This window comes from Suncus etruscus, chromosome 11 (assembly GCF_024139225.1).
Source record: "Suncus etruscus isolate mSunEtr1 chromosome 11, mSunEtr1.pri.cur, whole genome shotgun sequence".
In the NCBI taxonomy this organism is placed as follows: Eukaryota; Metazoa; Chordata; class Mammalia; order Eulipotyphla; family Soricidae; genus Suncus; species Suncus etruscus.
The window spans coordinates 51,504,929-51,519,018 of NC_064858.1; the positions used below are offsets into that span (position 1 = coordinate 51,504,929).

A 14,090-nucleotide genomic window follows, 5' to 3' on the forward strand; every position below is an offset into this window, starting at 1 on the left:
TCAGAATTTGTACTCTCACACTGCTACAAGAAATGGACATTCCATTTTATAAAAAAAAAAAAAGATTCCATTCCATACCACAGAAAATGTAGACTCTTCTTTAAAATCTGGTCAAGAAAACTTTTTTTTTATGACTCTTCCCTCAAATCACTGATAAGCACTGAACTAGGTGGCATGATCTCTCCCTCTGCACTCTATTGTTGGTAGGATAACTTATGCTTTTTGTTCTGATTACAGCTTTTGATATTTTTTTTGTCCTTTTCAAGACCCTTTATTTGTTCTTTATATGGTAGAAAATACTTTCCTGGAGAGAGAAATAGAGCAGTTCTACTTTCTGCACAATAGGGTGTCCGATTTCAAAGATTCTTTGTCTCTAGGAAAAATGAGATTGGATCCTCTAAACTTCTAACATTTTTTAGGGATTCTTTCTGGTATGAGGATTGCTTTCCTGGGGACCAGAATGATAGTATAGTGGGCAGGACACACACATGTGCCTTGCACATGACTGATCTTTGTTCTCAGCCCCCAGGTGATCCCTGAGTACAAAACTAAGAGTAATCCCTGAGAACATGTGAGGAAAAAAAATTTAATAAAGAATTGCTTTCTTCAGTAAATTCTTATGAAAATAATAAACTCAGTGTAGATAGCACTCCTAGACTTATCACTACTCATCAAGAAGTGCCCTTGATCTGCGGTGGGTATGAGGGTTAGCGTAAGCAGAATGACTGCCAGTGGTCCCCTTGCCTCCACAGACATTCAGTCCATGCATGTTATCCTAATTTTTATGTTATATTGTTACAATCCACATGCACCATTCTCCAGTTCTCTGACACCAACAAAGCAATTCATTTCTGATGCTGCTACACAGAATTAGTGGGACACCTCAGATTAAAGGCTTACCCTCAATTCAGATGCCAGCTGCAAATGAAGTCTCCAGGCTCCCCACACTTCTTCCCTTCCTACAAGTTCAATTGATCCCACAATGCCTCCTTCATGTCAGCAGTTGAGGCATGTCTGACAAAATCAGGAATCTACTTACAACCATGGGTTTATTCTGAGGATAGACTGAGGAGCCAGCAGTCAGGTTGAGAATTGACACATGACAGGCTATTGGCAGGAGGGCAGGTGATGTGACAAAGCAACTCAGAACCCTATCTGCATACTCCACCTCTAGTACACCAAGTGCTTATAGCTATGAATTTTGGAAACCCACCATGATGGGATGTTATATTTTATTCTAAGGGTAACATTGATTCAGTCACTGACCACTGAAGACTAAATCTAATCTTCAGTCCTTTTCTCCTCACCAGAGAGCCTTCCACCCCATGGAAGGCTGTAAGTTTTAATTCTCAGGTCACAAGATAGATTTTTCTTAGGGGCCATCTCAACCCTTACCTGAAGCTATCTGGGGACATCCCTGCCTCATATTCCACTTTTCAAAAGCTTTTGGAAGTTCTTTATCTAGATTCTGAAAAAAGGTCCAACTGCTTTCATTTTCTATATAACTGTTTTTGAACTGTGCATGTAACATAACATTTACTTTTTATTTTAATAATTTTTATTGTGATCAAAGCGAGTTACAAGTCTTTCACAGTTATATTTAAGGTACATAATGACAATGAATTAGGGCCATTTCCACCATCAGTGTTGTCCTCCCTCCACCACTGTTCCCAGCATTAATCCCATACCTGTCCCCTTTGCCCAACGGACTGCTAACATAACAGGTCTTTTTTGTGTACAGCTTGTTGTAGATCGGGTATTGATTCTGGTGTTGTTGACTTTGGCTTTGGTGCTTAAGTCTGATTACTTTTTATTTCCACTCAACGTTTATATGACTGGCTGTTCCTGGTACCGTTCATCCCCCCCTCAACTTATGAGGGAGAACAAAATGATTCAAGTTCTGTGGTTCTGTTGGAAAGAAAATAAAAAAAGCTGGGAGGGATCCATCTAGAGGCTATAAATATTAACTTTAAAGAAGAAAGGAAAAAAAAAGAAAATCAAACAAAAAACACTGACTAAAAACCACAACAGCAGCAATAACAACAACAACAACAACAACAAAAACCATCACCAAAACAACGACCACAAGAAAGAGAAGAAAACAAGGAAAAAGAAAAAGAGGGAAAAAAGAAAAAAATTGAAGGGCTGGTATGTGTGTGTGTGTGTGTGTGTGTATGTGTGTGTGCGTTTTGTTTGTTTTTTGCATAGGCACAATATGTATTGGAGAAGTTAGAAAGGGAATAACTTTTTAAATACATCCCAAAGAACATAGACTCAATGTATTCTCTCATGGAATGCTTTCCATATATTCTAATAAATATAACATAATTCAAAACCTATTTTGATTTCTGATTGACACAGGGTCCTTTATGATGCTGAAATGCTTAGGTGATCTGAAACATTTGATCTCTACTACAGAGTAAGAGTTCTTCTTTTTTATAATATCTTTATTTAAACATCTTGATTATGCATATGATTGTGATTAGGTTTCAGTCATGTAAAGAACACCCCCCTTCACCAGTGCAACATTCCCACCACCAATGTCCCGAATCTCCCTCCATCCCACCCCACCCCACCTGTACTCCAGACAGGCTTTCCAGTTCCCTCATTTATTCACATGATTATGGTAGTTCTCTGTGTAGTTATTTCTATAACTGCACTCACCACTCTTTGTGGTGAGCTACATGAAGTGAGTTGGAAGGAAGATTCAGACCTCCTCTCATTGTCTATGAGGATTGTTGCAAATATGACTTTTATTTTTCTTAAAACCCATAGATGAGTGAAACTATTCTGCATCTCTCTCTCTCCCTCTGACTTATTTCACTCAGCATAATAGATTCCATGTGTATAGGAAAATTTCATGACTTCATCTCTCCTGTATAATATTCCATTGTGTATATGTACTACAGTTTCTTTAGCCATTCGTCTGTTGAAGGGCATCTTGGTTGTTTCCAGAGCCTGGCTATTGTGAATAGTGCTGCAATAAATATATGTGTGAGGAAGGGGTATTTGTGTTGTATTCTTGTGTTCTTAGGGTATATCCCTAGGAGTGGAAAAGCTGGGTTGAATGGGAGCTCAATTTCCAGATTTTGGAGGAATCTCCATATCGCTTTCCATAGAGGTTGGACTAGATGGCATTCCCACCAGCAGTGGATAAGAGTTCCTTTCTCTCCACATCCCTGCCACATTTATTGTTCTCATTCTTTGTGATGTATGCCAATCTCTGTGATGTGAGGTCGTATCTCATCATTGTTTTGATTTGCATCTCCCTGATGATTAGTGATGAGCATTTTTTCCTGTGCCTTTTGGCCATTTGTATTTCTTTTTTTTTTTTTTATCAAAGTGTCTGTTCATTTCTTCTCCCCATTTTTTGATATAATTAGATGTTTTTTTCTTGTAAAGTTCTGTCAGTGCCCTGTGTATTTTGGATATTAGCCCCTTATCTGAAGGATGTTGGGTGAATAGTTTCTCCCACATGGTGAGTGGCTCTTGTATCCTGGTCACTATTTCTTTTGAGGTGCAGAAGCTTCTCAGCTTAATGTTTTCCCATCTGTTGATCTCTGCTTCCACTTGTTTGGAAAGTGCAGTTTCCTCCTTGAAGATGCCTTTAGTTTCAATGTCATGAGGCCAGAAGACAGTGGTGGTATATTGTGACAAGACTGAATGAAATGAATCCCTCACCGAGAATTCTGCATTCAGTTTAGGTTTGAAGGAAGGATACATAGCTTCATGGATAAACAACAGCTCAAAAACTTCACAGATGAAAAACCAGCCTTAAAGGAAAAACTGACAGGTCTACTCTAAGACAAGAGAGACCAACAAACAGAGCAAACTTATCTACAAAGATGACATTAAATCCTATGACAATCATCTCCCTCAATGTCAATGGACTAAATTCACCAATTAAAAGACACAGAGTGGAAAAATGGGTCAAAAAGATGAATCCAACCTTCTGCTACCTACAAGAAACACACTTGAATAGTCAGAACAAACATAGACTCAAAATCAAAGGCTGGAGGAAAATCATCCAAGCAAACAACACCCTTGAAAAAGCTGGGGTGGCCATATTAATATCTGATGAAACCAACTTTATACTCAGAAAGTTGTAAGGGACAAAGATGAACACTATGTACTAATCAAGGGATATGTCCAGCAGGAAGATATCAGACTATTAAACATATATGCACCCAATGAGAGTCCAGCAAATTATTTAATACAATTACTGACAAATCTGAAAGAAGACATCAATAATAACACAATAATTGTGGGAGACCTCAACACGGCCCTATCAACACTTAATAGGTCAACCAGACTGAAACCCAACAAAAACATACTAGCCCTGAAAAGAGTAATGGAAGAAAGAGGTCTAGTAGATATATAGGACACTCCACCCCAAAAAACCTGGATACATTCTTCTCCAATGTACATGGGTCATTCTCCAGGATAGACTACATGCTGACACATAAAACATACCTCCATAAAGTTAAGAGGATAGAAATCTTGCAGGCTACCTTTGCTGACCACAAGGCTCTGAAATTAAATGTGAACTACAAAGGCACACAGAAGAGTTCTTCTTAAGGGTCCGGCGAGGTGGCACTAGAGGTAAGGTGTCTGCTTTGCAAGCGCTATCCAAGGAAGCTATCCAAGGAATGACTGCGGTTCGATCCCCTGGTGTTCTATATGGTACCCCCAGGCCAGATGCAATTTCTGAGCGCTTAGTCAGGAGTAACCCCTGAGCATCAAACGGGTGTGCCCCCCCCAAAAAAAAAACAACAAATAAAAGTTCTTAATTAAAAGTCAAACTTTTAATTGGGTACTACTAAATTTAATTTAGGTGTTACTAAAATTTAGGTAAACCCAGATTTGTCATTGTGACTAGGATGTGTCTTGGGGTGGTTTTTCTTGGGTCTCTTTTGGTTGGTACTCTTCGAGCATGCAGGATTTGATCACATATATTCTTTAGCTCTGGAAGTTTCTCTTTACTGATGTTCTTGACCTTTGATTCTTCCTGGAAATTTTCTTCCTGGGTCTCTGGGACTCCAATGATTCTTAAGTTGTTTCTGTTGATCTTATCATAGACTTCTATTTTCATCTGTTCCCATTCTTTGCTTATTTTTCCATTGTCTGTTTATTTGCTTTAAGTTTTTTTTTTCCAATCTCTCCTGCTGTATGGAATTGTTATGTATCTCATCTTCCACAGCACCAAGTCTATTCTCAGCTTCTGATACCCTGTCCCAGAGCTTATCCATTTTGTCATTCACTTCATTTACTGATTTTTTCAGGTCTGTTAGTTGACATGTTATTTCAGTTTGGAGTTTTGTGATTTCTGTCTTCATATTTTCTTGATTATTATTAGTTTTCTGTTCCACTCTATCCATGGTTTTTTGGAGGTCTTTGAGCATCTTCCATATTGCTACTCTAAAGTCCTTATCTGAGAGGTTGATTAGTTGGTTGGTCATTAACTGGTCATCAGAATTGTCATCTTCATTCTCTATGTCTGATGCTGGCCTGCGTTGTTTCCCCATTGTCACACTTGTATTGTGGGTTTTTCTATGTGTTGTGGTGGTATTCATTGGTTATATGATGCAGGCAGCACATTTCTCTGGCTCCGCCCTTTCTGGATGGGCCTGCTTGCCTCCAAAGTAGGGGAGTCCTCCGTGGATGAAGCCTCACACAGGATCAAATCTTAGGCCCGAGCACGCAGCAGAGAAAACAGTCTGGAGAGAAGTTCTTGCTTCTGTGATCCAACACAGTTCTTAGTGTGTTTTTTTTTCTTCTTGTGATGGTGTTATTTTTTTTTAGAAAGAGCGCACGGCTGCATAGCGAAGTGGAGCTAAGTGCCTTCTGGAGCCTCTTTTCAGCCCACTCTCAGGAGGTTTATGCAGCAGGATAGTAGAGAGACACACACAGGCAGCACTCACAGTTTTTCACAGTCGGGCCCCACTGGACAGGCGTAGTTTTCACTCGCTTGCTTGGCAGCTTCAGAATGCTGTATTTTTGGGGTCGCTTCCCAAGACTCTGAGGAGAGTTGCTGGGTAGCTTCAGTTTTTGGGGGGTTTGCTTCCCAGGGCTCTGAGGTGAGCTTCCAGAGTTCAGGAAAGACAGAGAAGATTAGGTCAGGGCTCCCTTCAGGTCCTCAGTTTCCTCAGAAGGAGCACAGCCGGGTGGAAACTCTGCAGGTAGAGCAATCAGCACTCTGCCTGGAAACCCCCACATCCAACCATTTCTTACTCACTCACTTGCTGGGTAGCTTCAGTTTTTTTTGGAGTTCGCTTCCCAGGGCTCTGAGGAGAGCTTCCAGAGTTCAGGAAAGACAGAGAAGAGTAGGACAGGGCTCCCTTCAGGTCCTCAGTTTCTTCAGAAGAAGCACAGCCGGGTGGAGACTCTGCAGGTAGAGCAATCAGCACTCTGCCTGGAAACCCCCACATCCAGCCATTTCTTACTCACTCACTGGCTCGCTGGCTAGCTTCCGAATGTAGTTTTTTTTGGGTTCGCTTCCCAGGGCTCTGAGGAGAGCTTCCAGAGTTCAGGAAAGACAGAGAAGAGTAGGACAGGGCTCCCTTCAGGTCCTCAGTTTCCTCAGAAGAAGCACAGCCGGGTGGAGACTCTGCAGGTAGAGCAATCAGCACTCTGCCTGGAAACCCCCACATGCAGCCATTTCTTACTCACTCACTTGCTGGGTAGCTTCCTAGGTGAACCCAGAAACACCTCATACCTTCGGGGTTCTGTGGGTGTCAAGATGGAAGTGGTGAGGCTGATGAAAAATAACGATGACTCTGGTTTATTTTGAGAGTAATACTTGGGCTAATTTCCTGAAAAAGTGCTTTCTCTCCCATACTCTTTTTAATATCTAATGTTTTGTTTATTGTAAATGCCTTTTAAGTGTTAATATTTAATTTTAAATGACTTATTATTTCACATATAATCCAATGACCTTTTGATTTCACATGATTTTTATAACCCTATTGTTGTCACATGTAAAGTTTCATTAATACAAAAATGTTAGAGTCAATAAAATAAAAAAGGTCATTTTGTTTTCTATGAATTATCAAATCTCCTATGAACTGGAGGTGGTGTTGCCTAAAATCTCTTTTCACCTTCCTAAGAATTGGATACTGGGAAGAATAATATATCTTATTGTTAGTATTATAATTCTCTTGATGTTAGATAAAATACAGTACACCAAAACCATACCCACTTATAGTAGAGGGTCACTAGTCATGTTGATTCTTAGATAAATTAGTATTATCTTATCCTTCTGCTTTGTTTTACTCCAGTCTGGAAAATAAATCAATATATAAATCAAAAAATAAACCAATATCTCATTTACTGCAGAAATTCATATGATATTTTATTGCTTTGATGCTGTTGTGCTTTTCGTTTTTGTTTTTTGTTTATTTGTTTATTATATTTTTGTGTTCTTGTTTTGTTTTCCTTCCTTTTTCCCTTTATTCTTCTTCTTCCTCCTCTTCCTCCTCTTCCTCCTCCTCCACCTCCTCCTCCTCCTCCTCCTCCTCCTCCTCCTCCTCCTCCTCCTCCTCCTCCTCCTCCTCCTCTTCTTCTTCTTCTTCTTCTTCTTCTTCTTCTTCTTCTTCTTCTTCTTCTTCTTCTTCTTCTTCTTCTTCTTCTTCTTCTTCTTCTTCTTCATAACTTGAACCATCTTGTTCTGCCTCACAAATTAAGGGAGAAATAATGAAGGTACCAAGACCAAACAGTTATATGAACATCGAGTAGAAATAGAAAATGATCAGACTTAAACACCAAATTCAAAGCCAACAACAACAAAATCGATACCCAATTTACAACAAGCTAGACACAGAGGGAACTATTTATACTAGTACCCCGGGGGAGCAAAGGAGAGGGATATGGGATGCACACTGAGAACAGGGATAGAGGGAGGACAATATTGTTGGTGGGAATACCCCTGATACAATGTCACTATGTAGCTAAAATATTACTGTGAAAGATTTGTAATCCACTGTGGTCAAAATAAAAATTATTTTAAAAAAAGGAAATTCATATGATATGAAGTTACTATGAATTACCTTAAGAAGAGGTAGAAAGCTTGATGATAAATTTATATATTAGAATATTGAATGAAAACATTATGTGCTTTACTATGTTGAATCTGTTAAATTTTTTTCATGACAATAAATAATTTTATTCGTATTACAAGGATCTCAGTATCCCCTCACTAATTTTACTAGCAGGCAAACTTAACTGATTAGTGTAATTTGACTTTCCTCTTTTTGCTTGGTCATTAACATTTGAAAAAGAAGCTTAACTGTTATGTAGTAGGAAGAGGTCTCAAAGTAGGTGCTCAGTAAAAAAATATTGGGTTGAGAAAAGCTGTTGGTAATTCAAAAACTCAATGATTTTTCTTTTATGAACAATTATTAAAACAGAAGAACAGAAGTAATAAAATCTTTCATTAGGATCAAATCTAGTTTTTATTCAGAACTCATAAAATATAGCATTTAGCAAATAACCTTTAACTCCCCAAAGACTTTAAAAATTCTCCAAAACTAAGTTCAAGACCTGGCAAAATTTAATGAGCTCTTTCAATGCCCCACAACTTGATTAACTTTCTTTGCCTTCATGATTTCAGACTTTTATCCTCTCTAGGCCATCAAAATCACCAGCATTTCTTTAATATTGTTCCTTGGCACATAACCTCCTTGAACTTATATGTAGGCTATGCTTTCTTTGTTTCTTTCTGCAAGTTCATTTTCTTATGGGGCAGAGGGAGCCTTCAGTGAGAGGAGTCATGATTTTTCTAGTAATTTATCCTGTACAATATGTACTTAGAACTATTTATAAAAGTTATAAATTTTTCTCTATGATTATGCTATTGCCAATCAAATCTTTGATTTCCACTAAATGGAAATCAAAGAAACTAAGTAACTTCATCTGAAATTTCTTGACTTGAGAATTTTTTTTTGGTGGAAAATCTAGAAGTTTTCAAAAGTTGAAACTAGGAAAGTGTTCAGTATTAATGAGCTCATGAGAAGAGAGAAACTCTGAAGTCCAGTGAGCTTGAATGGAGAGGCTGTGGGATCAGAGGTGTTTCACAATGGACAGATGGCACAGATCTCAGGGGGCAATGGGGGACAATGGGGGAGAGGCATGTTTCTGAGAGGTCAGAAAAAGTTCTGAGATCTAGTAGACCTTGCCATGGGAAAGGTCACTTCAAGTTCCCAACCCTCATAGATGTATTCACAGTGAAAAAAAAATTTAATGAGTTAATGAGGACTGAAAGATCAAGAACTACATTTGCAGAAATACTCTACCCTCTAATTTCTTCTTTTGAAATATAAATAATATAAGAATATAATATAATTATAAATAGTATTTAATTTTGATATCTTTAACACTGTAAAGAATATAACTGAATCTCTAAAGCTGGTTTTCTTATATATAATTACTTAAGCACTACGGTTACAAAATTATTCATGGTTGAGTTTCAGTCATAGAATATACACCACCCTTCACCAGTGCACATTTCTTGTCATTATTGTCCCCAGTTTCCCTCCTTTCTACCCTCCCTCGCCTGCCTCTAGATTAGGCATTTGATTTCTCTCTCTTCCTCTTCCTCTTCATTTGTGTCACTGGTTTGCACTATTAAAAAGCTGGTTTTCTGGACTGGAGAGATGGCACAGTAATGGTAGTACTTCCATAATATGAGCTATAACACAAGTGCCACTCACAAATAAAAAGACTGATACATCCACTATTTTTGATATTATAATTGAGAGTTAAATGTATAGGCACAGGGCATGGGAAAATGTTCATATATGGCTAGTTCTGAGATATATTAAGAATTCCTGACTATAATATATATAAAAACACCAATTGGATCGATCAAAATTTTTACTTCAACACAGAAACCAATAATATTGGTGAGATAAAAACTGGCCAACCATTCTAAAAAAACTATAATGATCTTCACAAAGATTCCTTTTATAAATGTATCCAACAGAAATATGTGCCTATGTGTGGTAAAAACATATGCTGATTTATAATTTAATTATTTAAAACAAATTTTTTGAGATAAAAATGTTAATAAACTAAATATCCAACATCTGGAAAAAGAATGAACCATGAATATACAACAGAAGTCATGTATCAATAAGAATGAGCAAACTTTTACGAGTATATTAATAGACTGAATGACTAATAATTTTGTATCAAAAATAAGAACAGTACATATATTATGAATCATCTTAAATATATTTAGACATGCAGATAAAAAAAACTTAATTACCAGTGTGGACATCATAATAATGGTTACTTTTTTTATTTCTTTCTCTCCTTTTCTTGTTTTGTTTTGTTTTTGTTTGGGGGGCTGCACCCCTTTGATGCTCAGAGGTTACTCCTGGCTCTGCTCTTAGAAATCGCTCCTGGGGGACCATATGGGACTCCTAGGTCTGTACTAGGCTAGCGCTTGCAAGACAGAGATGCCTGACTTATAGCACCACCTCTCTGGCCCTTATTTTATTTTTTGAAGTGACCAAATAATTTATTTTTAGTTAAGCACCATGATTGCAAACATGTTTGTAGTTGGGTTTCAGTTATTAAAAGAAAACCCACCATCACCCATTCACCAGTGCAACCTTCCCACCACCACTGCCCCCATCACCTTCCTTCCCCACCCCCTTGCCTGAATTCCAGACAGGCATTCTATTTTCACTCACTACCAGTCTCATGATAGTTGTTAGTGTAGTTATTTCTTCAACTGCGCTTACCACTCTTTTGTGTAAGCTTCATATCGTGGGCCTATCCTTTCAGCCCTCATTTCTATTGTCTCTGGGTTTTATTACAATGAAGTCTTTTATTTTTCTTAAATCCCATAGATGACTGAGACCATTCTTTTTTGTTTGTTTTTTGTTTTGTTTTGTTTTATTTTTATGTTTTGCGGGGTTGGACTTTGGATCACACCCGGTGGCGCTCAGAAGTAGCCCTGGCAAGCGCAGGGGAGCATATGTGGTGCTGGAAATCATACCTGAGTCCATCCAGGATCGACTTCTTGCAAGATACATGCACTACCACCGTGCTACCGCTCCAGGCCTATGGACGATGTTTTGAGGATTTGTTCATTAAAAAAAAGCATATGTTAGGACGGAGAGATAGCATGGAGGTAGGGCGTTTGCCTTGCATGATGAAGGACTGTGGTTTGAATCCGTCATCCCATATGGTCCCTCGAGACTGCCAGGAGCGATTTCTGAGGGTAGAGCCAGGAGTAACCCCTGAGCACTGCTGGGTGTGACCCAAAAAACAAAACAAACAAATAAATGAACAAACAAGAAAACATATGATTCTTGTCTTCCTTTTCTTTAGTTTTGTTATACTTAAACCAAAAGTATATTTAAATAATTGTTTTTATCAATAGCAAATCTAGACTCCTGAGTTATATCATGACAGAAATAGTTGGAATTTCAAGCTTTTGACTTCTCCACAGAACTTAAGTTGCCTGAGTGTCCAGAAAGGGAGGAGTGATAACAAAAAGTGACTTGTGACATTTTAGGGTCATATTTCTTTTCTTGAGATGGAAAAGATTTAATAACTCTTGAATGACAACTTTTTTTATTTCATCTCCCTGATACAGAGCTCTTACTTGGTGGCCTCCATAAATAAACCTGACAATTAATCTTCATCCTTTGACAAATAACCACTTGCTTCTGCAGGTTCATTGTCACAGGGCAGAGGCCAAAGTACCCTGCTGGTATCTAGAATATAAATTTATGTCATAAAGATAGATCTGTGCTATATGAAACTAACCTGACCACTTGTCATTTTTTAGACATTTTTATCTTTTACATGAGAAAAATTCTACAATAATAAAGAAAAAAGGAAACATTAAAATTCAAAATGTAGGTACCCTTTGACTAAACCAACAATCAACCTTGGAGAACCAATAGCATAAAAATAACACCTGTACCCAGAGTGCTATTATAAACATAAACAGTTACACCTGTACAAAAGCAATATATAAGCTCTGTAAATAGTTGAATTAATTAGTATACATTAGTATTAAGGCAGCACATGCGTTATTATGTAGACTTTAAAACTCATGCTTGGTTTTTCTGGAGAAATCAGTATTCTCTCTTGAACATATTGTTCTCTGCCTCTCCTTGCATTTATATAAGTAAATTACTTTCAATAAAATTCTTGGAGAAACTAACATGCTCAATTAGAACAATAAATATGTCCTCTTCAGTGCTCATTGTGTGCTAGCCATGTTCTTCTAAGTGCTTATATATCAAAATAAACTCATTTTATCTTTGTATCAACAATATGATATAGGAACTACTATTTTAATTTTATGGAGGAGAAAACTGAAATTCAAGCATCATTTAGTTTCCAAAACACAACCACCTCCTGGCTATGTATAGTTGGGTATAATATGTGATCTGTTTGAGCTTTAATACAATAAATTAAAGATAAATGAAAAACTAGAGCCAGAGCCAAAGTACAATGGTTAGGGTGCTTATCTTGCATAGCCTGCCAGGAGAAATCCCTGAGCACAGAATCTGTAAGAGTAAATCCTGAACATCACTAAGTATTGCCCCCAAACAAAAATGAAACAAAGAAAGAGTATCTCTATTTTTAGGTTCAATGTATTGTTAAAATAATTTTTATTGAGACCCATGTAATTACAAATCTTTACAGTTATATTTAAGGTACAGAGTGACAGTGAATTAGGGCAATTTCCCACCACCAGTGTTGACCTCTCTTTGCTCCTGTTCCTAGCATGCTCCATACTTCTCTCCTTTGCCCCCTGGACTGTTAGTGTAACTGGTCCCCTTTGTATAAAGAATAACATTTTATTTTATAAGTAGTCAAGAATTAATAATGTTAATAATGTTTCTTTTGTCTTACCATAAATCAGGCCCACAAGGATCTAATCCATTGTGGTCATTCTATATGACATTTACTTACTCATTTCAAACAGCTTAGATCTGCATGAACTTGGTCCCCAGTAAATACGTGTTTCTTTCCTTCATGTTTGCTCTGGCTTTTCTGCCCTTCCCTCCATCAAATAAACCCCATTTTAACAATAAAAGTAAATATTGTTTTCTGTTTTTCAATTTGCTCAAATTTTATGGGTCACACTGGTCCTTGATAGGGTAACCTGAACCCTCTGTCAGTGAGAATGAGCTTCAAGCATTATTTGCTTCACTGTAACAAGATTTAAGTTCATATGCTTAAGAGTAAAGGCCAATGTCCTACATTTAAAGTCATGTACAATGATTATCTTAAATACAAATAAGGTGTCATTTCTATAATTATTTGTTCCTTTATTATTTATCAAATGTATTTATATATGTTTTGGTTTGGGGCTACACCTGGTGTTCAGGGCTTACTTCTGGCTCTATGCCAGAAATCCTGACTGGACTCAGGAGACCATATGAGATGTTGGGGATTGAACCCAGGTCTTCCATGTGCAAGGCTGTACTCTTGCTCTAGCCCCAGTATCTGCTATTTTAGAGAACTGTCTATAAACCTTACTAGGATGTATAAGATATGTATGTGTGTTTTGGTAGTGTCCAAAACGTTGAAACTTTGCCTGTATCTCTAGGCAAGAGTTAAATATACTTCATGTAAAGTTATAGAATAAAATATTTATACTCTGAGAGCTGTGTCTCAGTCAACAGATTGAAGCAATGAATTTCACGAACACCTTTATGCTTTTTCTTAGGTCCCGTTTGACATCTCGCTACAATCTATATTGGATCTTGAGAGACTTTTTGATCTTGCTAACGGCTGTGTCTTATCAGGAGGAAGCCTCTTCCAATGGATAGTATCCCTTATTACCTGAACATCCTTGATATCTTAAACTTTTAGAGGATTTCATTGCTACTAGTTTTCTTGATTTGAAGTTTTTTGATCTGTCCTCTTAAAAAATGCAAACAAAATAAAGTGCTTTCTTATATAAGCACTAAATGTTATAGCTTTGAATGATAGTTTCACATTGCCTTTGAATTAAGTGATAACGCTGCCACTTATTAAAACTATCTGTGATGCTATTCCTACAACATATGCTTATGTGCAGTGCCACTACTTCCATGTTTATACTTAGGTTGTCTTCA

The 14,090-nt window shown here is 37.5% G+C and overlaps 1 protein-coding gene across 1 annotated transcript in view; it reads left to right on the forward strand.

Annotated features, from left to right (window-relative positions):
* Window positions 1-13,819, forward strand: part of CFAP54 (cilia and flagella associated protein 54) — a 443,326-nt gene extending 429,507 nt beyond the window's left edge. The window contains exon 68 of the mRNA XM_049782938.1: window positions 13,700-13,819. Within this exon, the coding sequence (XP_049638895.1) occupies window positions 13,700-13,819 (120 nt within the window). The remainder of the gene's footprint in view (window positions 1-13,699) is intronic.
* The last annotated feature ends 271 nt before the right edge of the window (window positions 13,820-14,090 follow it).